Source organism: Aotus nancymaae, unplaced genomic scaffold (assembly GCF_030222135.1).
Source record: "Aotus nancymaae isolate 86718 unplaced genomic scaffold, 86718_ANA_hifiasm-v0.15.2.pri h1tg000011l, whole genome shotgun sequence".
NCBI lineage: Eukaryota > Metazoa > Chordata > Mammalia > Primates > Aotidae > Aotus > Aotus nancymaae.
The window spans coordinates 85134289-85160569 of NW_026988422.1; the positions used below are offsets into that span (position 1 = coordinate 85134289).

Consider the following 26281-nt stretch of genomic DNA (forward strand, 5'->3'; position numbering starts at 1 on the left):
GTAGAGACAGGGTTTCACCGTGTTGGCCAGGATGGTCTTGATCTCTCGACCTCGTGATCCACCCACCTCGGCCTCCCAAAGTGCTGGGATTACAGGCGTGAGCCACCACACCCGGCCTATGTGAAGCATCTTGACGGTCGACACAGCAGCTGTTGACTGTCACTGCTGGACAGTGGTGAAAGCAAACAGCTGTGGACCAGGTCACTGCTTACTGCCCAGAGAGCCCTTCAGCTGAGGGGCCCAGAGCACAGCTGAGCTCCACGGGCTCCCTCAGTGAGCTCCTTTGGCCTGTGTGAATGGCAGGGGACCCCTGGTTCCTCTGCTTCGTGCATCCTCACACTCTTCTCCGCCTCTGCTGGGTAGTTCAGATGGCAGCATTGCAGGTTGGCCGCAGGGGTGTTGGCCAACCCTGGAGCTGCAGTGCAGCCTGGGTATGAGCACACACACCAGGAGCCTAGGACAGTGGCAGCAGAGCAGCTCGAGCGGAGCATTTCCTGGGACTCAAGGGGAAGTACTTAGATGGCCTGCTCTGCGTGTTCCAGGCTGAGTGGTGAGCCAGCAGGGAGCACCCATCATTTTCTAAGATACTCAGCCGTCTTCATCTCCTCTGAAGAGTGTAAACTTACTATCTTACAGTTCCGGCATGCAGTTTGAAATGCGGTCAAAATGCAGGTGTCAGCAGGGTTGTGCTGCCTCTGGAGGTTCTAGAGGAGAATCCATTTCCAGCCTTTCCCACCTTCTAGAAGCCGCCCGCCTGCCTCGGCTCGGAGCCACTTCCCTGCATCTTCCAACCCAGCCATGTAGCATCTTCCGATCTCTCTCTGACCTCTGCTTTCATCGTCCCATTGCCTTCTCTTGTCTCCTTCCTGCCTCCCTCTTGTAATGTAATGACCTGTGTGATTCCCTTGGGCCCACCTGGATGATCCAGGATCATCTCCTATCTCAAGATTCTTAGCTAAATCCTATCTGCAGAGTCACTGTTGCCAAGGAAGGTCACATGTTCACCGGTTCCAGAAATTAGGATGTTGACATCTTTAGGGGTCATTATTGAGTCTGCCATATCAGCCTATGTGGTAAATATTTAGCAATCGATAGTTTGAAGGACAATACAAGAAATTAGGCATACCTTTGAACCTCTCAGTCTGGCATTGCTGAAGATGGGATGTAAGCCCCATGCTCCAGCCACTCTAAGGAATGATGTGAAGGGGAATGCCCCGGAGTAACACTCATGTATATGTTTTATCTGTATTTTAATAGTGTTATAAAATACAACCATTGTACATATTCATTTGTTTTTGTTTTTGTTTTGGAAGCAAATTTGCATCAGGAAAAACAGCCTTGTTGCTGTCCCGTCTACAGTATCTGCCAAAATAAAAGTACCAGTCTCTCAGCCCATAGTGAAGAAAGACAAACGGCAAAACTCCTCAAGGTTTAGCGCGAGCAATAATAGAGAACTTCAGAAACTACCATTCTTAAAAGGTAATTTTTATTTGTCTTTTAAAAGTACAATTGTGGCGGTTGGAGTGAAGGAGCAATGTTTTGGTAATTTGCTAACTTATTCCTTTGCTGTGTTTGTATTTTGTAGGGTCATCTTTTCTGTATTGAGGTTTTTTGTTTGTTTAGGTTGAATGTCATTAACTTATTTACTCAACTAACATTTTAAATTCCAGAGCTAAAGATAAAAGTTTAACAACACAGTATAGGCATAAGACACTAAGAAAACAGGAAAAACTGAACATCTTTTTATTTATGGTATTAAGTTAGTCAGTTTTTCTTTTAAATTATCATTTGTTTGTCTTAGAACTGTAGCAATTCCAAAAGGAATTACTCCAAGTAGGTAATTGCAAAAATTATAGAAGTTCTCCATGTTTCTAAAGTAAGGACTGTAGCTATAGTACATTATGAACTTGCTTTGTTATGGTTCATTTGGGGATTACCTCTACGCACAAGTTCCTTATGTGGAATTAGTCAGGAAAACGTGCTCTTTACTTTTGAATTTCCCCCCAATTGACACAGCCATTCCTTTCCATCTCAGGTTGTTTAATCCCTAAAAGTCTTCCTTTAGATTTTGAGGTCGGGGTGCTTAAAACCCTATCAAGAAAAACAGAGTAAGGACCCTAAAGTCAAATGTGAACCTCTTAAAACCTTTATAATTACTGAAATATAAGACAGATATACTAAATTAAACATCATTTTTCATACCTTAAATTTATAATAATGGATCGTTTACAGTTAATTTGCACTGAATATTAATTCAGTGACCAGTCCAGTGGCCCGCACTTATAATCCCAGCACTTTGGGAGGCTGAGGCAGAAGGATCACTTGAGCCCAGGAATTCAAGACCAGCCTAGGCAACATAGGGAGATGCCATCTCTACAAAAAAATTAAAAAGTTTGCTGGGCACAGTGGCACACACCTGTGGTCCTAGCTACTTGGAAGGCTGAGGTGGGAGGATTGCTTGAGCCTGGGAGGCCAAGGCTACAGTGAGCCATGATCGTGCTACTGCACTTCAGCCTAGATGACAGAGTGAGATCCTATTTCAGGGGAAAAAAAAAGTGAATATGAATTCAGTAAGAGCAGACAATCTGTCATCTTTACAGCTGTATTCTCAGGCTTTCCACACTATGGAGCAGAGAGCAGATGTACCAGGTGGAAGCGGGGAGGGAGGAAGGGAGGCTGGGTGGATGGTGCATTTATGGGTGGGTGGATGGGTGGGTGGATTTATGGGTGGATGAATTTTCTTGCCCCCCACTTGCTAGAAATCCAAGTTCTCACATGCATTTTATAGAGCTTGTATTTGGCTGATATTTGGTTTCTTACACAGCTTGTATTTGGCTGATATTTGTGGTAAATAATATGCGTACTAGGTCATTTTGATTAGCCTTCCTCTTCCCAAATAGGATATGCCTTTCTCATACTATTCATTCATTCAGCAAATATGTGTTGAGTGCCTATGACAGCTGTTTTAGGTACTGGGGGTACAGAAACAAAACCAAGCCCATATTCTCCTGGAGTGAGCAACCCACTGGTGAGACAGTAAGGAAAGAGATAGGTACCGACTCCCTCTTCCAGTACCCTCGGGAGGCCCGGAGTCAGAGGGAGGGAAAAGGCTTTGTTTACCCATTGTTGGGCCATCATATCCCAAGCCCTGTCCCTGATGCCTGTCATAGCTGGGGCTTTGATCTGCCATGTGCCCCACCTTTCCATGCCCACCCTGCCTCAGTCAGTGCATGCTGAGTGTGTACTGCTGCTGAATTTGGTCAAATGCCATACGATTTTTATCCTTAAGATGTTAAGATTATAATTGCTGTGTTGATAGATCTTTCTGGTTTTGAACCATCTTTGCATTGTCAGTTTCGTCACCATCTATTATTCCATGCACGTGGCAGAGCCCATGCCAGTACCACTGTTTGTAGGCCTCCAGCATACTTCCTTCATCTCTTCTGGGGAGTGTCAGCACAAGCCTCTTTCTCCATCTGTTCTACGTCTGTTTTCTATTCTCAACCTCCATTTCCTTCGTTTCTTATTATGCCTGGTAAGGATGTTTGCAGTATACTTCCACTGACACTTATATTTTAACTATTCCCCGAAAGGGTAAATTCTCCATGGTAAATCCACATATCCAGGAGAATTTCATATGGATCAAGCCAGTTCCCCTCACTGGTCCTGTTTGCTGATTCTTTCTTGGCTGTTCTAAAACATTAATGCTTCTGTATATATACTAAAATAATTTCATCTAGTTCAGAAAAATAATAATTGATTGGAATTAAAGTTATATATTAATTTGATATCTTTTTTCCATCTAGGAAGATGGTATATATCATATCCCCCATTTTTCTGGGTCTTGTTTTCTTTTCTAAAACATTGTTCTAAAACATTAATGCTTCTGTATATATACTAAAATAATTTCATCTAGTTCAGAAAAATAATAATTGATTGGAATTAAAGTTATATATTCATTTGATATCTTTTTTCCATCTAGGAAGATGGTATATATCATATCCCCCATTTTTCTGGGTCTTGTTTTCTTTTCTTCTTTTTTTTTTTTGAGACAGAGTTTTGCTCTTGTTGCCCAGGCTGGAGTGCAACGGAGAGATCTCGGCTCACCGCAACCTTCACCTCCCAGGTTCAAGCGATTCTCCTGCCTCAGCCTCCCAAGTATCTTGGATTACAGGCATGTGCCACCACTCCCAGCTAATCTTGTACTTTTAGTAGAGACGGAGTTTCTCCATGTTGGTCCGGCTGGTTTCAAACTCCCAATCTCAAGTAATCAGCCCGCCTTGGCCTCCCAAAGTGCTGAGATTATAGGCGTGAGCCACTGCACCCAGCCCTGGGTCTTGTTTTCTGACTTACTATAAAATTTTATGGTTTTCTTATAAATCTCTACCTTTCCAGTAAATTTATTTCTGAATACTCTATAGCTTTTGTTTGTCACTCTTGTGACTGGGTTACACTTCTTCCCATTTCCACTTCTGATTGGTTCTTGCTAATGTCATGCAGAGCGATTAGTTTTTAAATATTTTCTTTTGCCATCACCTTACCACATTTTCCTGTCAGTCTTAGTAATTAACGTCTCCACTAGAGTCTGCTTGTAATCGATTCTTTTACCTCTCTTCCACTATTTATGCCAACATGGACTAGTTATTTTCATTTTATTCTACCATGAAGTAGGACCAATGAAAGCTAGAACAGAGGTGATAGCAGGTGCTCCTGTTTCTCCCATTTTAGTAATTGGCTTCAGCGTTTCCTAATTTAATGGGAAAGTGGCTTTTGGTTTCTGGTAAGCAGTCTTTGCGAGGCTGCGTGCTCTGGAGTCCGCATTCACAGGACTCTTCCTGGATCCCGTGCCCGCTGGTTGGTGCTGTGCCAGTGCCTGCTGGGTGTGTACTGCTGCTGAATTTGGTCAAATGCCATATGATTTTTCTCTTTAAGATATTACTATTCTAATTGCTGTGTTGACAGATTTTTCTGGTTTTGAAATATCTTTGCATTTTGTCAGTTTTGCCACAGTGTATTTTCAGAGTGTTTAGAACATTTCTAAATTTCTTTAGAATATTTGCTCCCATATTTACTACATGGAGCTGCTCTATAGTTTTCTTCTTTTTCATAAGACTGTATTTTGTCCCGTCTAAGATTCGCTGTCACCAGCACTTTGCGATGATTCCGGGGTGGTCTGCAGAAGCTTTTCCCGCAGCTCCCTCACACTGCCAGCTCACGACAGGGATGATGAGATGGACCCGGATTTCAGAAACAATGAAATGTGGAATGTGTCCATGAAACAGCGTTCAAAGCATGACTTGGAACTCACTGGGCCTGTTGCTTTTCTCTGTGAAACATCTGTAGCTTCCTTCCATAGTGGGTCCATTTGAAAGTGGGGTCTGTTAAGTAGTACATGGTAACTGTTTAATGGACCTTTTAATCTCTTCCCCATCTGTGGTGGTGATGTCTCCTTATAAGTTCATGTATTTTTTTGACTGTTCTGTTTGTATTCAATATTATGCATCTCCACTTTTCTCTTTAATTATCCCATGTCTTTTATTTCAACCTTTTCCTCGTTTATTAAGTTGAATAGAGAGTTCACTTATTTTTAGTTTGCTTTTTAATAGTGAAAGAATTTAAAGCCACATATTCATTCTAAGTATAACTTTCAGCCCTATCCTTAGGTTTTCTTTTTTTTTCTCTGACTTTTCAAGTCATAGACTTCTCTTTGTTAGAGTTAATTGAGGCATAAATTACATATCCTAAAATTCACTCATTGTAACTGGAACATTTAATTATATTAGCAAATATATAGCATTGTGCAACCATCACCACAATTCTGTTTTAGAATGTTTCCATCATCCTCCAAAAGTTACCCTGTGCCCATTCACACGGATTTCCGTGCCCAGCCCAGCTGCAGGCACGCACTCATCTGCTTTCTGTCTCTAGACTTACTTTCTTCCGGACATTTCCCCTCAGTGAAATCAGACAACAGGTGGTCTTTTACAGCTGGTGTAACGTTTTTGAGGTTCATCTGTGTTGAGTAGTTTTTTTTTAATGCTGAATCATGGTCAGCTGGATATACCACATTTTGTTTATCCGTTCACCATTTTGGGCTGTTTCTTACCTAGTATTAATAACAGTGCTGCTGTGAACATTTGCATAGAAGTCTGTGTGAGCATATATTTCATTTCTCTTGAGTAGATACCTAGGAGTTGAATTCCTAGCTTGTATGGTAAGTTTATGTTTAGCTTTTGTTTATTTGTTTGTTTGTCTTTTTAAATGGAGTCTCTCTCTTTCACCCAGGCTGGAGTACAGTGGCGTGATCTCGGCTCACGGCAACCTCCGCCTCCTGGGTTCAAGCGATTCTTCTGCCTCAGCCTCCCAAGTAGCTGGAATTACAGGCATGTGCCACCACACCCAGCTAATTTTTGTATTTTCAGTAGAGATGCAGTTTCACCATGTTGGCCAGGATTGTCTCAATCTTCTGATCACGTGATCCGCCTGCCTCCGCCTCCCAAAGTGCTGGTATTACTGGTGTGAGCCACCGCACCCGGCCATGTTTAGTTTTTTAAGAAACTGCCAGCAGGGCACAATGACTCACGCCTGTAATCCCAGCACTTTGGGAGGCCGAGGTGAGAAGATCACAAGGTCAAGAGATCAAGACCATCCTGGCCAAAAAAAGAAAAAGAAGACCATCCTGGCTAATATGGTGAAGCCACGTCTCCACTAAAAATACAAAAAAATTAGCCAGGTATGTTGACACATGCCTGTAGTCCCAGCTACTCAGGAGGCTGAGGTAGGAGAATCGCTTGAACCCGGGAGGCGGAGGTTGCAGTGAGCCAAGATGGCACCATTGCACTCCAGCCTGGGTGACAGAGTGAGACTCCATCTCAAAGAAAAAGAAAAACAAGAAACTGCCAAACTTTTCCAAAGTGGTTGCACTATTTTACATTCCCACCAGCAATGTATGAGGGTTCCTGTGTGTCCGGAATATTCTTGCCAATATTTATTATTGTCTTTTTGATGACAGCTTAATGCTCGTGGGTGTGTAATGGTGTCTCACTGTGGTTTCAATTTGCATTTCCCCAGTGACTGGAAATGTTAAGCATCTTTTCATACGCCTGCTGGCCATTCGTCTGTCTTCTTTGATGAGATGTCTGTTTGTGTCTTTTGTCTATTTTTAAGTTGGTTGTCTTCTTGTTGTTGAATTGTTAATAGTATGTTATCCCAGATATGAGTCCTTTATCATAAAATAAAATACGACAAAAATAAATCATTATAGAAGTGAAGCACCAGATACACCACACAGTTTTTATTATCACAGTCAGTAGACATAAGATTACCCTGTTAAGTTGATATGAAAGTTTCGAAACACTTATTCTCAATTTCTGTTATTCTTTGTAAATCCAGATTTGTCTCTATGTGTTAAACATTTCTTTTGAGCTTTTAATTTGAGGGGTTTTTTTTTCATTTGTGAAAGTTCCATTTGGTTCTTTTTTCAGTCTGCAGTGCCATTTAAAAATATTTTCCTATTCTCTTCAACATACCATCAAAACGTCACTTCTTTAAGTAAACGCAGCTGTTTTATAGCCTGTGTCATGTCATGCCACCATCTGAGGTGTTCGTCACATTTTGTTCATAATGCCTTATTTCCTAGTGTACCTGATTTTGTTTTAATTGTATACTGGTCATTGCATTCCAATATTTGAAATAAATCAAAACCTAGAATCAAAGTGTCTTCTTCAGTAGGGATTTGTTTTTGCTCTGCCATACACCTGGAGGCACTGCCAATCTGGGAGTGCCTTAAACCTCAACACTGGTTTCTTAAATCAGCCAAAGTTATTCTGCAATATATCCCACTTACCCCCCTGTGGTTCCTGTAAACAGAAACCTTTTTTTGGCTAAAATACATCAGAGGCAATGCTTTATAACTTAGTAGATAGTGTCATCGTGAGAGACGCATAATTCTGGTTGCCTATCATTAGAAGTGATACTAAATTTTCAGTTTTACTAGTGAATTCAGTTGATGACACATTGATATCTCTATTGAACAATTACACATTTCCCTTACAATTCAAAAAGTACTAGTAATAATCTACAATGTATATTTTGGCATCCTGCCAAAGTGTATTCCCTATCAACCATAAGCTAATGTCTTGAAAAACAGTTGATAATCTTTGCCTGAGTCAGTAGTTTCACTAGAGAATTCAACATTTACTCCAACATTCTTCTGAAAGCAGTGATTTTTCTTACCAACCAGAGATACTTGGTTATCTTGAAATGTAGCTCCTACTGAAAAAGAAGGATAAGCTTAATTCTTTGTCTTTTATTACCAGTTCCCTCTAATGGTGACAGCTGAAGCTTTTTCTGGCTTTCTCTTTGTTTTAATGTCATTGTGGACTAATGTATTATTGTTGATTTCAGTGTGTTTTTGTGTACTAAAATCATGTAAAATCATTAGTTGTGTGTTCAGATGGCATAATTTGAATCGTTGAGTGCCCTTTAGGGTCGCTACTGTGTGTTTTTTTTACATAGCCTCATTTATTTTTGATTCCTTGATTTCTGACACAGTGAGATGTCCGTTGGGCTCATTTAGTATCTTCTCTTCCCTAGACTTTAAATCAGCCATTTTTCTCTTTTTTTTTTTGAGACAGTCTCGCTGTCTCATCCAGGCTGGAGTGCAGTGGTGCAGTCTCGGCTCACTGCAACCTCCACCTCACAGGTTTAAGTGATTCTCCTGCCTCAGCCTCCCAAGTAGCTAGGATTATAGGCACCTGCCACCATGCCCAGCTAATTGTATTTTTAGTAGAGATGGAGTTTCACCATGTTGACCTGGCTGGTCGCAGAACTCCAGACCTCAAGTGATGCACCCACCTTGGCCTTCCAAAGTGCTGAAATTATAGGCATGAGCCACCACACCTGGCCAAATCAGCCTTTTTTCAAAGAGCCTTGGTTCTTTACAGTGGTAAATATATTAGCAACCAAAATCTGGGTGACAGGAATGTTTATTGCTACTGGTCTGACATTACTTTTAAATGCTTTCAATGGAGGGAGCTAAAATATAAATTTTCTGAATTATACATTCATATTGATATTTTAAATTTAATTTTAACATTATAGTGTTTTTGAAGCAGGATATTTCTCTGACCCCTTCATGGGCGGGAACTAGAGTGCATGGTGCTGGAACTAGCTGGGCTCTTCAGCGCCAGCAGGGGCGAACTCCACTTACTTGCTGCTCCACCTGTCATGGGATGGGGAGTGCAGGTGAACTGGTACAGGAGCCAGGGTGAGCACTTTTGGGCACCAGCAGGAGCAAACCCCATACCTGCCCCATGGCAGCATCTCGGGGGTCCCTGTGATCCAGAAGCCCCAGAGAAAGTGTTACAGTATTCTTTCAGCTCTGCCATATGTGGACAACTTAAGTGTTAACAGCTCAGTGGAGGGACAGTGTGACAGCCTTTTATCCCTGCACTCATGGCACCCGAGTTGTTGTCCAGCGTCCAAGAGGAATGAGGTTGCACAAACGAATTTAAGATGGTATTTTATTGCAGGGGATTTTATTGCCAATGAAAGTGGCTCTCAGTAGAAAGGGAAGATAAAAAGGGGACAGCGTAGAAAGGTCTTCCCCTGAAGTCTGGCTGGTCTCCAGTCAGATTCTTCTCTGAAATTAAGCCATCAAGCTGTCCCTCTGAAGTCAAGCTGCTGCTTTCCAACATCCAGCTGTAGTCTCTGATGTCCAGTTGTTTCTCCTCTGTCTGCCAGCTGAGCCTGGGGTTTTTATGGGCACAGGATGGGGGTGCAGGTCAGGCAATAGGTGGTTTTCATAGTTTTATCTCTGTCTTACACGGAAAATGTTGATTTCTAGCATCACTCATGTAATTACGGGTATATTCTCTTAAACAGTTCCCAAAAACAGTATTGATATTATTGCAAACAGTTGGAACTTGAATTCAGCCCTAATCATTGCAGAAAGAAACAGCTGTTGACATTTTTATTTATTTATTTATTTATTTTAGAGATAGGGCCTTGCGATGTTGCCCAAGCTGGTCTTGAACTCCTGGGCTTAAATGAGCCTCCTGCCTCAGCCTCCCAAGTAGCTGGGATTGCAGGCATGCACCACCATGCCTGGCTACAGTTGGCATTTTTATTGGGATCCTGTTACATTTTGAAAATATCTGAGAGAGGGCTGGCACCTTGTGATGTTTGCCTCCTGCAAGAATATGCTGTGACTGTTTTCCAGGGCCACTCTCATGTCCTTTAAGGCTGTTTTTAAGTTTCCCTTGTAGGTTTTGCACATCTCTTACTTAGTTAATGCCTAGATAATTAATTATCATTGCTGTTGTAAATGGGGTCTTTTCTTCCATTGTGTTCTAGTTACTAGTTGTTTCTGTGAAGGCTGTTGATTTGGGGGCTTGCTTTCATAACCTGCCTCCTTACTGAATTACCTCATTGTTTGCATCAGTTTTTCAGTTGATTAATTAGAGCATTGCACATAATTTCACCTCTCTTCCTAATTGTAAACTCCCATGTCTTTCTCTCCATTTGACAAATAAATTGAGTAAAATAATTTCAGTAAACTGTTACACAGTAGCAGTGAGAGTGGGCATACTTGTCTTGTTTCTGACATTAGTGGGAATGGGAGGCATGATTTTTAGCAACTATTTATTTCATTCTGTGGATACCCTAGTTTTTCAGCTAATATAAATGTGGTGTTCTGTTAATCTTTTGTTATTGTTGTTCACATCTTTGAACTTTTCCTTAAGCCTGATTAAGGAAGTACTGGATCAAAAAGCAGGCATTTTCAGAACCCCTTAATAGATACTATCCACACACTTTCCAGAGAGTGTATGAGATGCCTGTCATCATACCTCTTCAATGCTGAGATCATGTAAAAGTTTTAGTTATTACGGCCGGGCATGGTGGCTCACGCCTGTAATCCCAGTGCTTTGGGAGGCCGAGGCGGAAGGATCACAAGATCAGGAGTTAGAGACCAGTGGCCAATATGGTGAAACCCCATCTCTACTAAAAAGTACAAAAATTAGCTGGGTATGGTGGTGCATGCCTGTAGTCCCAGCTACTCGGGAGGCTGCGACAGAGTGAGACTCTGTCTAAAAAAAAAAAAAAGTTTTAGTTATTTGATAAGTAGAAAATGGTATTTCATATTTTCATTTTTTTTAAACAGTGAGGTTGAATGTAGCCTTCAGACCTGTTCATTGAAAGATTATTCTGAATTAATGCCTTCATTTAACATTTTTGGACTGTAAGGTAGACATGTTAAATGTTAAATAAAGAGACCCTTTTTTAAAGATACTTATCAGAGGAGTAAATTAATCATGGATTTGTTTTTTAAGGCCATTTTTAGAAAAGAAAAGACTGGGAGAAGTCAAAGTTACAGTGGAATAATGTAGGGCGTATTATCAGTTAACTAGAGGCCCCAGGGCAACAGACTTGCTGAAGATTTGGCCTTTTGTGAAAGAAGTCGTTATATTATTGTTAGAATTTACTTGAATTGTTTAAAATTGGCTTTTGAATAACAGTTAAGTATTTTATATGTTTTGCTGTCTTCTTATGCAAATACAATACTTTGCCCTCATTCAAAGCAGTTTATTTTCTTTTTTTGAGACTGGGTCTCAAACTGTCACCCAGGCTGGAGTGTGATGGCACAATGTCAGCTCACTGCAGCCTGGACCTCCCGGGCTCAAGCGGTCCTCCCAGCTCAGCCTTCCAAGTAGCTGGGACCACACGTGTGCACCACCATGCACAGCTAATTTTAGTATTTTTAGTGGAGACGGGGTTTTGCCATGTTGCCTAAGGAGAGGTCTTCACCTCTCCTGGGCTCAAGTGATCCAGCCACCTCCACCTCCCAAAGTGCTAGGATTACAGGCTTTAGCCCCACTGCGCCCTGCCTATTTTTTGGTACAATTGAAAGTCTTACCATAAAAGTAGAGGTCTGACTGCTTGCAAATGAATTATGCATATATTTACAGGAGCTCTGGCTTCTTGCCTGTTAGTTAAAGAATAATAAAAATGGACTGTGTGGAAGTTATCGGAGTGCCTGCTGCTCTTCTGGTTGGCTTAGAAACAGCCGAACAGGGAACCTCTGCTTTCATTAGTCTTTTCTTCTCTCACATGTTTTGATTCTTGTGTCTTCTTCTGATTACCTGTGATAATGAGAGGACACAGTCCCTGGATTGGTGAGGCAGTTCACGCTGGCCATCTGTGCTGCTCAGAGTAAGGGGAGGTGTTCAGAGCGATGACCCAAGGTGGCCCTTGCCCTCAGGGAACCAGCGGGCCCATAGAGTCACAGTGGTGGTCTAGCTTTAGCCCCGCTGAGCCACAGAGAGGCACCACCACGGCCACTCCCTCTTTGGAACCCTGGGAGCCTGTTGCCTGCCAGCCAGCCTGAGCCCAGCCAGCCTGCCCAGCCCCTCCAGGATACCCCTGTCCATGGCCCAGGGGCCACACACAGGACCTTGGCCGTTACTCCATGGTCAGTGTCAGCTCTTATCTGGGTAGCACCCATGGGGTTTGGTTTCCAGCCGGCAGCTGTAATCTCAGCTCATTACCACACACAGAGGCCGCTCTTTGGACGTTCCCGTCCTCTGTCTGGCACAGCACCCTGCTGCCTCTACTCTTCAAGTGTTTCCTGAACTGCCCTGGCCCAAGCCATCCTCATCTGAAAAAAATACATATAGATATATACATGTTAAAACATATTTATTATTTTAATCATTCAAAAGTGTACAATTTAGTGGCATTAAATAATTCAAAATGCTGTACACCCGTCACCACTATGTACACCCAAAACCTTTTCATCATCCCCAACAAAAACTCCATTAAACAGTAAGTCGCTGTCTCCCCATTCTACTTTGTGTCTTTATGATTTTGCCCACGGTAGGAGCCTCTTGTAAGTGGAATCGTACAATATCTGTCCTTCTGTGCCTGGCTTATTTCCCTAAACATCATATCGTCCAGGTCCTCCCACGCTGTAGCATGTGCCAGACCCTCGCTCCCGTCAACGGCTGATGCCATCCCACTGTGATGACGGACATGTGTATTCCCTCATCAGCGGATGGGCTCGTGGGTTGCAGAGCACGTCACACACATTCACTCAGTACACATGTTAACAGTTGTGTGCTTGTCTGCCTGTGTTGTCCATTCGAGCACCTGCCAAGGACCCAGGAAACACACAGTGTGTCCTCGCAAAGGAGTGAAAAGTCCTCCTAGCCCCTCGGCCCTCTTTCTCTGCCCCCTCCACTTTCACAGAGATGGTTGTGGTGCCACCTCTTGTGGGGTGGCCAAAATCCCAGCCAGGCACACTACTCCCTTCACCTCCCTCCACCTTGGATTTCTAGAAGCAAAATGAGGCTTCTGACTCACTTGACATACTGTGTAGGTTTCTAAGGGTGTCAGCGAATTAAAAAAAAAAAATTAGCATGAAAGCACTCCGATGTATGCATCCTTTCACTTCACGTTGGTTCCCTATGTTCTTAGAACAAGGAAGAAGTGTGAGTACTTACTTTGGATTGAAAGGTTTTCCAGACTAGCTATAGGAAGTATAAAAGTAAGCCAAGGTCTCACATACAGCCCAGTGCTCTGGGTAGATTTCACTTCATCTGCTCCACTCACCTACGCTGAGCTTCCCTGTGGACAAGCTCATCCATCCTCTTTAATCACTCACAGGCCTCGCTCCCACAGCAACAAGTGCCTGTCCCTGTGTCCTTGCTGTTGGCAAGCAGAAGTTCCCTGGCAGCCTTTGAACATAGCTGAATGCTAGGTATCTTTGATCTGTCTAAGGAAAAAGTCTATTTTAAACTGTGAAGTGAAGCCAATTTTTTTAGGTCAGATTCTTACCCAATAAAGCATACATCATTTATGCTCATATAGTTTCCAGTTAAAAAAAAAAAACAGTGCTGGCTAGCACAGTGTCAGTGCACTGGGGTCATGATGTCACAGTTCTCTAGGTTCAGAACACCAGCTTTCTGTTAATTGCTATAAAACTTCTTCACTAAAATAGAAGCATATTTAATTTGCCTACAAAATTGCTTGGAAAGACTTAAAAAATAAAACCTTCACCTGAATGTAGAAATGAAAATTTGAAAGTTTTATTCAGAAGTACTACTTAGAAATAAAATCAGTGGGATGTATTTACAGGCAGTTTGTTTTTAAGTAAAGAATAAAACAGTGACAGAGGGATCAAAGAATAAAGAATAACTCCTTTTAAAGCCAAGCACAGTGGCATGCGCCTGACTTCTCAGCTACTCACTAGGCTGAGGAGGGGGAGAATCATGAGTGCAAGCCCAGCCTGGGCAAAATAGGGAGACCTTGTCTCCAAAAATATGAAATAAAGAATTATTTCTTTTCAAACTTTCATTACTGTCTAGTCCAAAGATTATTGTAGTTACGGCATTTGACGGGAGACTGCTGAGCACTGTGAGCTTGCTGGCCCATTGAACTGTGGAAGGCACACTAGCTGGGCCAGGCCCAGCAGAGCGCCCTTTCTCAGTCCTCGCTCAAGCCCTTCACATGCAGCCGCCGCCTCAGGAGAGCTTCAGGACACTGCCGTGAGCCCAGCACAGAAGGCGGGTAGGCGTGATCACAAGTGGTGAGTGGAAGGCGTCCACTCCTTAGCAAGTGCATCACAGGAGGCCTGGGAAGGGGTCTGTGTTCAGGAGAGTGGGGAGTGCTGTTCTTGAGACGACTTCATGGTGTATCCCTCTTGATTATGTGCTCCAGGGAAGAGGTGTAAAGGGTGGCAAGGTGGTTTTGTAAGATCAGCATTGGGTGCAACTGCTTGATTCATTCATTCAGACATTTGATGGAACAGCATGCCAGTCATTCTCTAGGAGCTGGACCGAGGGAGAGCTTGTGATCCGAGCCACAAACCAGGTGGGAAGAGGAAGCCTGGCCGGATGAGGGTCTAAGCAGAGATTGCTCAGGAGGCTCTGATGCATCCCCACGCCACAGCTAAAGGGGTCTTTCTGTTGGCAGATGGCCTGTGTCTGCTAGTGGGACAGTGCCCACTGCTTCCTGCATTTTGCTGTGATGGCCGGAGCTGCGTTTAGTTGTGTCCTGCCTCAGTCCCTCCCAAGCTCTCCCCGTCAACTTAGTGTGGGGAGTGCACTCCATATATGACGCTGGCTTCTTTTAACGTGAGGGGTTAGGGAGATCACATATACGCCTTTTTACAGGTGAGGAAAGGGCCAGCGGGAGCTTATGAAGGTAGTCCCTCTCCCCATGCTGAGCTGTCCCCTCCGTCTAGCCCCTTCCTGAGCAGGTGATGAAAATATGTCCCAGTGCGAGTGACGTGGTTGCATTATGAGCCTCTTCGGGGTTGCATTTACTGAGAGTTTGTTTCATCAGTGAGGAAAGTACTCTGGAGACCAGTTGAGCCCTGATAGCTTCAGTGAGCGTACAGACTCAATGCAAAGGTGACAGACTTACAGGAGAAGATTCAGGTGGTTCAGAACTGACTTAAGACAGGGAGTCAACCTCCTCTAATCTGTTGGTTCCATTTTTCATGCCTCATTTCAGCTAACTTTTATTTGTGTTTTTTACCTACCTGATCTCGTTTATCCATCACATTCAGTCCTATGGGGCAGATTTCCTTGGTTCCCATTATAGCCCTTTCTCTGTTCTTAGCATGTGCCTAAAAGACAGTATTCATTAAGGGATTCTCGCCGGGCACGGTGGCTCACGCCTGTAATCCCAGCACTTTATGAGGCCGAGGCGAGTGGATCACGAGGTCAAGAGATCGAGACCATCCTGGTCAACATGGTGAAATCCTGTCTCTACCAAAAATACAAAAATTAGCTGGGCATGGTGGTGCACGCCTGTAGTCCCAGCTACTCGGGAGGCTGAGGCAGGAGAATTGCTTGAACCCAGGAGGCGGAGGTTGAGGTGAGCCGAGATTGCACCACTGCACTCCAGCCTGGGTAACAAGAGTGAAACTCCATCTTAAAAAAAAAAAAAAAAAGGGATTCTCCCTGCAGTAACTTAATCTATATCTTTTTTAAAAATTATTTTTAGGCCAGGTGTGGTAGCTCATGCCTGTAATCCCAGCAATTTGGGAGACCAAGATGGGTGGATCCCTTGAGTCTAGCAGTTTGAGACCAGCCTGGACAACCCTGTCCCTGCAAAAAAATTTTAAAATGAGCCAGGCATGCTGGTGGGCGTCTGTAGTCCCAGCTACGTGGGAGGCTGAGGTGGGAGGATCAGTTGAGCTCAGGAGGTCGAGGTTTCAGTGAGCTGTGATCATGCCACTATGTTCCAGGGTGGTAGAGTGAGACCCTGTCTCAAAAAAATATGTGTTTTTAAAAAATTGTTACTTTTGGCCAGGCGTGGTGGTTCACGCCTATAATCCTGGAACCTATAATCCTAGATCCTCAGGCAAATCACCTGAGCTCAGGAGTTCGAGACCAGCCTGGGCAACATGGTGAAACCCCATCTCTACTAGAATTACAAAAAATTAGCCAGGCATGGTGGCATGTACCTGTAATCTCAGCTACTTAGGTGGCTGAGGCACAAGAATCACTTGAACCCAGGAGGCAGAGGTTGCAGTGAGCCAAGATCACACCATTCCACTTTACCCTGGGCAACAGAGCAAGACTCTGTCTCAAAAATAGAATAATAGAATAAAATAATCACTTTTAATTTCAGATTACCTGTAAGTAATACGTGCTTGTTTTGGCAATACTGAAAAAAACAAGGAAGCTTTAGAAATGAAAAACATCCATATGATCCTACAACCTCACTGCTGGGTATATATCCAAAAGAAAGGAAATCAGCATCTCACGGGGGCACATGCACTGCCGTGTTTATTGCAGCACCACTCACGATAGCCAAGAAATGGAATCAACCTAAGTGTCCATCAATGGATGAATGACTGAACAAAATGTAGGACATATACACAATGGAATATTATTCAGCCACGAAAAAGAATAGAAACCTGTCGTTTGCAGCAACATGGATGGCACCAGAGGAGATTGTATTACATGAAATAAGCCAGGCACAAAGAGACAAATATCATGTGATCTTACTCATGTGGGAGGTAAAAAAAAAAGGGATCTCATGGAGGTAGAGTGGAGAATGGTGGTTACGGAGGCTGGGAAAGGAAGGTGGGGAGAAAAGGAGGAAGAGAAGGTGGTTAAGGGCTACAAAAATACAGTCAGAAGGAATAAGTTCTAGAATTCAAGAGGAATTGTAGAGGAATTGTAGTTAACAATAATTGATTATATGTTTCAAAGTAGCTGGAAGAAAAGGATTGTAATATTTCCAACACAAAAGATACATGCTGGTGGTGATAGATATCTTAGTTACCTTGACCTGGTCATTACGCATTGTTAACAGGTATCAAAATATCACATTTCCCTTCCAAATATGCACAACTATTATATGTCAATTTTCAAAAAGAAAAATTCATACCCATGTCACCCAGCGATGACACTGTGGATATTTTGAGAATGATTCTTCTTATGATCATACTATTTCTGATTATATACTGCCTCTTGCACTTATATTTTCATTATATAAATTTACAAGTATTTCTGTTGGATGTGTAACATTTCACTAGGTATGTGGGATAATCCCTTTGGCATTAGTTTCTAATATTTTAGAACCATAAATAAAACATGATGCTCTCAAAAAGAGTAAGATAGAAATAAAGTTATCAAGGAGAGAAAAGACTTGTAAGACTTGTACACTGCAATCTATGAAATGTTACTGAAAGAAAAAATACACCAATCAATGGAAAAACATCTCATTTATGGATTGGAAGACTTAATATAGTTAAGATGTCAATAGTACCCAAAGCAATCTACAAATTCAGTGCAATTCCTATTAAAACTTCTACAACATTCTTTTCCAGAAATAGCAAAGTCCATCCTAAGATTCATAGGGAGTATCAAAGGGATAAGCAGTCCTGAAAAAGAAGACCAAAGTAAGAACTCATATATTCCGATTTTAAAACTTACAGCAAAACTACAGTAATCAAGACTGTAGTACTGGCATAAAGATGAGCCCACAAAGAAACCCTCATATAGGGGGTCAAGTGAGTTTTGACAAGGGTGCCTAGACCATGCAGTGGGGAAAACGCAGTCTTTTCAACAAATGGGTTTGGGAAAACTGGGTATTCACATGCAAAAGAATGAAGCGGGATGCTTACCTTCACAACACATACAAAGAGTAATCAAAATGGACTGAACACCTAAACATAAGAGTTAAAACCTGCCTGGCTCATGCCTGTAATCCCAGTACTTTGGGAAGCCGTGGCAGGTGTATCACTTGAGGTCAGGAGTTCAAGACCAGCCTGGCCAACAAGATGAAAACCCATCTCTACTAAAAATACAAAAATTAGCCAGGCATGGTGGCACACGCCTGTAATCTAAGCTACTCGGGAGGCTGAGGCAGGAGAATCACTTAAATCCAGGAGGCGGAGTTTTCAGTGAGCCAAGATCATGTCACTGCTCTCCAGCCTGGGCGACAGAGCGAGACTCCATCTCAAAAAAAAAAAAAAAAAAAACAGAGTTAAAACTGTAATGTTTGAGAAGAAAACATTGGGGAAAGATTTCATGACACTGAATTTGACAATGATTTCTTGCCTATGACACCAAAAGCTCAGGCAACAAAAATAAAAATAAATTGGAGTACATAAAAATTTAAAACTTCTCTGCATTAAACGGCCCAGTCAGCAAGGTGAAAAGGCAGGCCACAGAATGGGAGGAGATACTTGAAAAATCGTGTAACTGATAAGGACTTAATATCCAGAATATATAGAGAACTCCTACAACTCTGCAAAACAGCTTGATTTTTTAAATGTGTGAAATACTTAGAAATTTCTCCAAAGAATATAATTTCTGCAAATTACCAGTAAGCACATGAAAATATCCTCAACATTAGGAAATCTATCAGTAGGAAAATGAAAATCAAAATTACAATGAGATACTTCACACCCACTAGGATGGCTACTATTAAAAAAAAAAAAAAAAAAAAAAAAAAAAAAAAAAAACAGAGCCAAGGCAGGTGGATCACTTGAGCTCAAGAGTTTGAGACCAGCCTGGGCAACATGGCGAAACCCCATCCCCCATCTCTACTAAAAATACAAAAACTAGCCGGGTGTGGTGGCACGTGCCTGTGGTCCCAGCTACTCAGGAGGCTGAGATGAGAGGATTGCTTGAGCCCAGAAGGTCAAGTCTGCAGTGCGCCAAGATCATGCCACTACACCCCAGCCACGGTGACAGAGCAAGACCCTCCCTATCTGTAAAAATAAAAATAGTGCTTGCTTCAGCAGCACATATACTAAAATTGGAATGATACAAAGAAGATTAGCACGGCCCCTGCACAAGGATGACATGCAAATTCCTGAAGCAGTTCTATATTTTTAATAAATGGTGTTGGGAAAACTGGATATTCATATGCAGAAGAATGAAACTAGACCTCTCTCACCATATACAAAAATCAAATCAAAATGGATTAAGGAAATCTAAGACAAACTATGATGCTGCTATAAGAAAACACTGGAGAAAATCTGCAGGACGTTGGTCTAGGCAAAAATTCCTTGAGCAATGCCCCACAAGCACAGTCAACCAAAGCAAGCAGGGACAAATGGGATCACTTCAGGTTACAAAGCTTCTGCACAGCAAAGGATACAATCAGTAAAGTGAAGAGACGACCCAAAGAATGGGAGAAAATATTTGCAAACTACCCATCTGACAAGAAATTAATAACCAGAATACTTAAGGAGCTCAAACAACTCTATAGGGAAAAAAAATTAATAATCTGATTAGAAGATGGGCAAAAGATTTGAGTAGACGTTTCTCAGAAGACACACAAATACAAACAGGGTATGAAAAGGTGCTCAACATCATTGATCATTAGAGAAATGCAAATCAAAACTACAATGAGATATCATCTCATACCAGTTAAAATGGCTTATCCAAAAGACAGTAACAAATGCTGGAGAGCATGTGGGGAAAAGGGAACCCTTGTACACTGTTGGTGGGAATGTAAATTAGTATAACCACTATGAAGAACGTTTTGAATGTTGCTCAAAAAACTAAAAATTGAGCTACCATATGATTTAGCAATCTCACTGCTGGGTACGTACTCAAAAGAAAGAAAATCAGTATATCAAAGAGGAATCTGCAGTCCCATGTTTATTGCAGCACTATCAACAATAGCTAAGATTTGGAAGCAATCTACATGTCCATCACCAGATGAATGAACAAGAAAATGAGATCCAGTCATTTGCAACATGGATGGAACTGGAGATCTTTATGTTAAGTGAGATAAGCCAAGCACAGAAAGACAAACATCACATGTTCTCACATATTCATGGGATTTAAAAATCAAAACAGTTTAACTTATGGACATAGAGAGTAGAATGGTTACCAGAGACTGAGAAGAATAGTGGGGGGTGGGGGGCTGGTCAATAGGTAGAAAAAAAGTTAGAATAAATAAGACCTATTACTTGATAGCACAACAGGGCGTCTATAGTCAACAATAATTTAATGGAACATTTTCAAATAACATTAAGAATGTAATGGGATTGTTTGTAACTCAAAGGATAAACGCATGAGGGGACAAATACTCCATTCTCCATGATGTGCTGCTTTCACATTGCATGCCTGTATCAAAACACCTGATGTGTCTCTTAAATATATACACCTGTGTACCCACAAAAATTAAAAATAAGTTTTAAAAGATAAGTGTTAGTGTCCTCGTGGAGAAATTGGAACTGTTGTCTGCTGTTTTGTCTCCTGTTTGAGATGGAGTCTCGCTCTGTAGCCCAGGCTGGTGTGCAGTGATGTGATCTTGGCTCACTGCAGCCTGCCTCAGCCTTCCGAGCAGCTGGGACTACAGGCATGCACCATCAGGCCTGGCTCATTTTTTTATTTTTAGTAAAGATAGGCCTTCACCATATTGGCCAGGCTGGTCCCGAACTCTTGACCTCAAGTGATTTGCCTGCTTCAGCCTCCCAAAGAAAGTGCTGGGATCACAGGTGTGAGCCACCACGCCCAGCCCCATGTACTGTCAGTGGGAATGTGAAATGGCGCAGCCACTGTGGAAAACAGTATGGCAGTTCCTCAAAATATTACAGATATGCCTCAAAACTAGGTATAGTTATTATGCATCAATTAGAAATAAATAGAATGGGAAAGAAATAAAAATGGAACTAGCTTGGGTACACACCTCAAAGAACTGAAAACAGGGGCATCAGCAGGTAATTGTAGACCCATGTTCATGGCAACACTACTCACAGTGGACAGAAACTTTAGTCTGTACCAGTGGAATATCATTTGGCCCTTTAAAGGAAGGAAATCCTGACACTTGCTACAATATGGATGAACCTTGCAGACATTATGCTAAATGAAATAAGCCAGTCCCAAAAGGACAAATGCTGTAAGATCCCCTTATATGAAGTACCTAGAGTAGACAAGTTGATAGAGACTGGAAGTAGAGTGGTGGTTGCCAGGACTAGGGCGGGGAATGGAGTGTCTGTTCTGCAAGATGAAGGGTTCCGTGGCTGGATGGTGGTGAGGGCAGCATGGTGCTGAATGTGCTGTATGCGGAAAAACAGTGAAGATGGTAAATTCTGTGTTTATGTGTATTTTAGCACAAGTTTTATTTATTTTTTGTTTTTACTTTAAGTTCTGGGATACATGTGCAAAACGTGTAGGTTTGTTACATAGGTATACATGTGCCACCATGGTTTGCTGCACCTATCAATCCGTCATCTAGTTTTTAAGCCCAGCATGCATTCAGTATTTGTCCAAATGCTCTCCCACCCCTTGCCCACCACCCCCTGACAGGCCCAGGTGTATGATGTTCCCCTCCCTGTGTCCATGTGTTCTCATTGTTCAACTCCCACTTATGAGTGAGAACATGCAGTGTTTGGTTTTCTGTTCCTGTGTTAGTTTGCTGAGAATGATGGTTTCCAGCTTCATCCATGTCCCTGCAAAGGACATGAATGCATCCTTTTTTATGGCTGCATAGTATTCCATGGTGTATATGTGCCCCATTTTCTTTATTCAGTCTATCACTGATGGACATTAGGGTTGGTTCCAAGTCTTTGCTATTGCAGATAGTGGCACAATTTTTCAATGATTGTTTTTTACTCAATTATAATAACATTATTAACTCTTTGTATTTATAGCATTTATATTTCCTTTTGCTTGCTTTTGCAGGGAACATACAGAAATTTGTGATTTTAAGGGTGGGCATGGTGGCTCATGCCTGCAATCTCAGCACTTCGGGAGGCTGAGGCTGGAGGACCATTTGAGCCCAGGAGTTAAAGACTATTTCTGGGCCGGGCGCAGTGGCTCACGCCTGTAATCTCAGCACTTTGGGAGGCTGAGGCGGGTGGATCACGAGGTCATGAGATCGAGACCATCCTGGTCAACGTGGTGAAACCCCGTCTCTACTAAAAATATAAAAAATTTGCCGGGCACGGTGGCGCATGCCTGTAATCCCAGCTACTCAGGAGGCTGAGGCAGGAGAATTGTCTGAACCCAGGAGGCAGAGGTTGTGGTGAGCCGAGATCGTGCCATTGCACTCCATCCTGGGTAACAAGAGCGAAACTCCATCTCAAAAAAAAAAAAAAAAAAAAGGACTATTCTGGACAACATTGTGGAAATCTCATCTCTACTGAAAATGAAAAAAAAAATGAGCAAATGTGGTGACACAAGCTTGTGGTACCAGCTATGCAGGAGGCTGAGGCAGGAGGATCACTTGGGCCCAGGAGGTCGAGGCTGCAGTAAGCAGAGATCATACCACTTCACTCCAGCCTGGGTGACAGGGCAGGACCCTGTCTCCAAAAAACCAAACCACAGAAATTTGTCATTTTTAATATGAGCGCTATTCCTGAGGGGTTTGTTCAGAGGTATTTAAGTGTTCTTATTTTTTGCTTGAGAGTTGATTATTTACTTTCCTTTTCTTCTAAAAGTTATAGGATTTGGGGGTATGGTTTTATTTTTATTTAACTGTTTAAGCCATCTCAAATTTTATTTTGGTGTGATATTAAAAGACTTAAATTGCCTTTTTTCTGCATATAGTTAATCAGTTGTCTGCCCCAAGATTGCCAACCACTTATCTAATTCTTCCCCTTCCACTGATTTGAGATACATTCTTTATTATAATACTACATTCGTGTCAACATAGTTCTCAGTTTGGGGCTGTGGCTTCTGTTCCATTCATCTGCCTCTTTTGCCCCGTCACACTGTCATTAATCCCACAGCTTTACAGTTGGTAGGACTAGCCTTTCTCATTCTTCTTGTTCTTTTATTTTTGCAGGTGAACTTTAGAATCGTTTTGTTAAGTACCTGGAAAAATAGCGGTCCACCTGAATTTTAATTGGAAATACTTTAAACCTGTAGATCAGTTTGGGGAAAATTCTCAGCGTATCTACAGTATTTATATTTCCAATTCAGAAGTATACCTTACCTTTAGTCAAGTCTTTTTTTCTTCCCTCATATTATTTGTTTATTTATTTCTATCTTAGAGTCTGTTTTATCAGTGATGGCCAGATCAGCTTTGGAGTTCTTTAAAGAACCACTTTACATGCATAAGGTTTCAGAACAGCGTGGGGTAAATCACTAATAAAGGCGAGATCCTTTGATCTGAGATCATTAGGAAAAATACATCAAAAAGTGTCTTCACTGTTTCTTTGACTCCTATTCCATATATTATATATAAAGCTCTTAGGAGCCTTTCCCCCTTATTTCTGTATTCCCATTCATCAGCACAGTCTTAGGACAGGCACATTTTTTCATCTTACCTTGTATGAAATATTAAATCATTGGCGGGCAGGTCTCTGTCTCTTTAAAGCCCAGATCTTCAATAAGCATCTGCTCCTGGCTCCTTCCTAAGCCCCTGAACGCCTCGTTCCTAATTGTGGCTGAGTTCATCTGGCATCACTCGGAGGAGGAGGAGGCTGGGGTGTGTGGCAGTGAGGGTCGGCGTCAGTGCTTCATAGTGGTCATTAGTGTCCCCTCCAGACAGACAACCCAGAGGTCAGCAGTGAAGGCTGAGAGGCAAGAGGGCAGCTAAGATCTAAATTCCCGTTACCCAACTGAAAGCACGTACCCGCCCCTCCTTTTTTTTTAAACTTATATTTGCTGTTCAGATAGCAGCGAAGCCAGGGCAGGTGTGAGGCCAGCATCCTGCTCAGGTGGTGCAATGCCCGCTGCCCTCGTGCTAGAAATCAGATCATCTCCTGGCCAGCCATGGAATCCAGCAGTGTCTGTCAGCTCTGGGGAAAGAGGGGGAAGAAGGGTGGGATCTGGCTTGCTTTTATCTATTTATTTACTTTAATTGCTATTGATACACACAATGAAAGTTCCATTCCTTCTTGTGAGGCAGTCCTGAAAGGTGGCAGCAGTTCCCTTACTCATTGAATGCATCTGGCGCTGAACCCTAGCTGTGTTTCAGGTGTTTCTTACTCGCCTGTGAGTTATGTTTAGGAGCTAAAGGGCTTTTGCGTTGTTCACAAGTGGGGAAAAGGGTGGGGGAGTTGTGTGAGGGGGTCCATCGTTTGGACAAACTTTCTTGTTGGTGTGAAGACAGGAGGAATTTTTTCCAGTTCTGCCTGCCAGAGAGGCTTTTCTTATAGTTTGTTTTCATTTGGAACTACTAATAACACTGATTTTTGTAGGGAATCATCTCACCACACCCCTTCATGGGATCCTACAGTACTCCAGATAGAATGTTTTTCTCCTTGGAATAGCTTTTTACAGTAACCTTTTTTGAAGATAGAAAATTAAGATCTGAATAGTAGCTTTTATTAATAGCCCCATAAAAATAAGTGAAAGATCTTTAAATTTAAACAAAATATCTAAAACTTAAAAAGTATTTAATATGTCAGCATCTTTGCAATACAAAAATAACCATGCTGTATTTAATGCCTTTTGCTCCCACGGCCAGGTGATATAAATACTTCAATTTGTGTCACTTTCTAGCTATCGAATATAAAGCACCTTTCATTTTCCATGTAAGTTTTTAAGAGTAATTTTTTCAGGAAAAGAAAATAGATCTCAAGAAAAAAAGTGTTTGGGATCATAAGTTAATAACTTGCCCTGTAGGTAAGGAAAGCTGAATAAGAGTCCAAACTAATGGATTAGAATTGTGTAATATTTGAATAGCCATTTGTAAAAAAAAAAAAAAAAAAAAAAAAAAAAACTTGGTTGCCAGAATCCTACAAAGATGCAGATATTAAAATAATTAGAACTAGAAAGTGGAAGTTGCACAGGTGGGTATAAAATGAATGTGGGCTCCCTAACTGGGAAATGCTAAAGTTCACGCAGACGTATACACACTTTTTTTTTTTGGTAGCTCCCTCAGAGTCATTTGTTCATAGTCTGGCCAGGGTTGTGGCCTCCAGTGCTTTCCCCTAAGAGATGGGATCTTTGCCTAAAAGTTACTGAGAAACGAAGACTGCAAAAAGCCGGAAAATGTCCAAGCTTTTAATGCACACTGACAGCCAAACAGAACGCTCTTTCCGTTTGCAGGGTTTTTTTTTTTTAGTGTCATTTTAAGTTGCAGCTTCCGGCCAATCAGCGAGCTTCATGCCTGCTGACATCACGAACCAGCCAGTTCCCTCCAGCTGCAGAGAGCTTCAGTTTGTCTTTTTTTTTTAAACTAAAATGGAGGCTGGTTTCTTGCCTTAAGGAGCCCATTGCCTTTCCCGCTGAAGTCTAGATGTTGACATGTAATAAAGCGGGCAGCAGGATGGTGGTGGATGCGGCCAACTCCAATGGGCCTTTCCAGCCCGTGGCCCTTCTCCATATTCGAGGTAAGTTATTGTGTGTTTCACTGAATCGGAACCTTCCGTGGGTAGTTAATAAATGGCTATTGTGCTTCCGATAAGAAAAGCAGGAAGTCCTTTCTAGCAGAATTCACCCCTTTACGCTGCAGACTTAACCAGAGGAGGCTGGGTGTGTCACTGCAGTTTGGCATTCTACGAACTACTTACAGAATTTGAGGCTTGAAAGAGGCCTTGCATGCATAGTTCAAAGCTGGTTTTTCTGCTTTCTGCTCGCTCTCCCATCCCCCTTTCAAAGCTGTGCTGATGTCAAAGGATGTGAAGTCACTGCCCAGGGAAGGTATTGGGTGGGGGTAGGAAGGAGAGGCGGGCCCGTCGCGCGGGGCCAAGTTGTCCGTACGCAGAGTTTCTGTTACATCTGTGTTGCTTAATGCTGCAAAGGTTTTGTCGAGGACACATCTCTGAATTAAAGATGAATTGCAGTCAGAAAATATGCACAATTCATTGGGAAGGAACTTCCTTTAAAAGGATTGTTTTCATTCT

At 42.2% G+C, this 26281-nt stretch overlaps 1 protein-coding gene and 1 non-coding gene across 7 annotated transcripts in view; both read left to right on the plus strand.

Annotated features, from left to right (window-relative positions):
* Nucleotides 1–26281, plus strand: part of PPP2R5C (protein phosphatase 2 regulatory subunit B'gamma) — a 167090-nt gene that overhangs the window by 18614 nt on the left and 122195 nt on the right. For 3 of the 6 annotated variants that reach the window (XM_064375220.1, XM_021675224.2, XM_021675223.2), the window contains one exon: nt 1314–1479. The exons of 1 other annotated variant lie outside the window; for it this stretch is intronic. In XM_064375220.1, the coding sequence (XP_064231290.1) occupies nt 1314–1479 (166 nt within the window). Of the gene's footprint in view, nt 1–1313; nt 1480–25574; nt 25769–26281 lie in introns of those variants that run through there. 2 more of the 6 variants (XM_012471226.2, XM_012471228.2) reach the window with 2 other exon arrangements.
* On the plus strand, nt 19255–19362 carry LOC135274349 (U6 spliceosomal RNA). Its single transcript, XR_010342192.1, has one exon. It is a non-coding gene; the product is annotated as a U6 spliceosomal RNA (small nuclear RNA).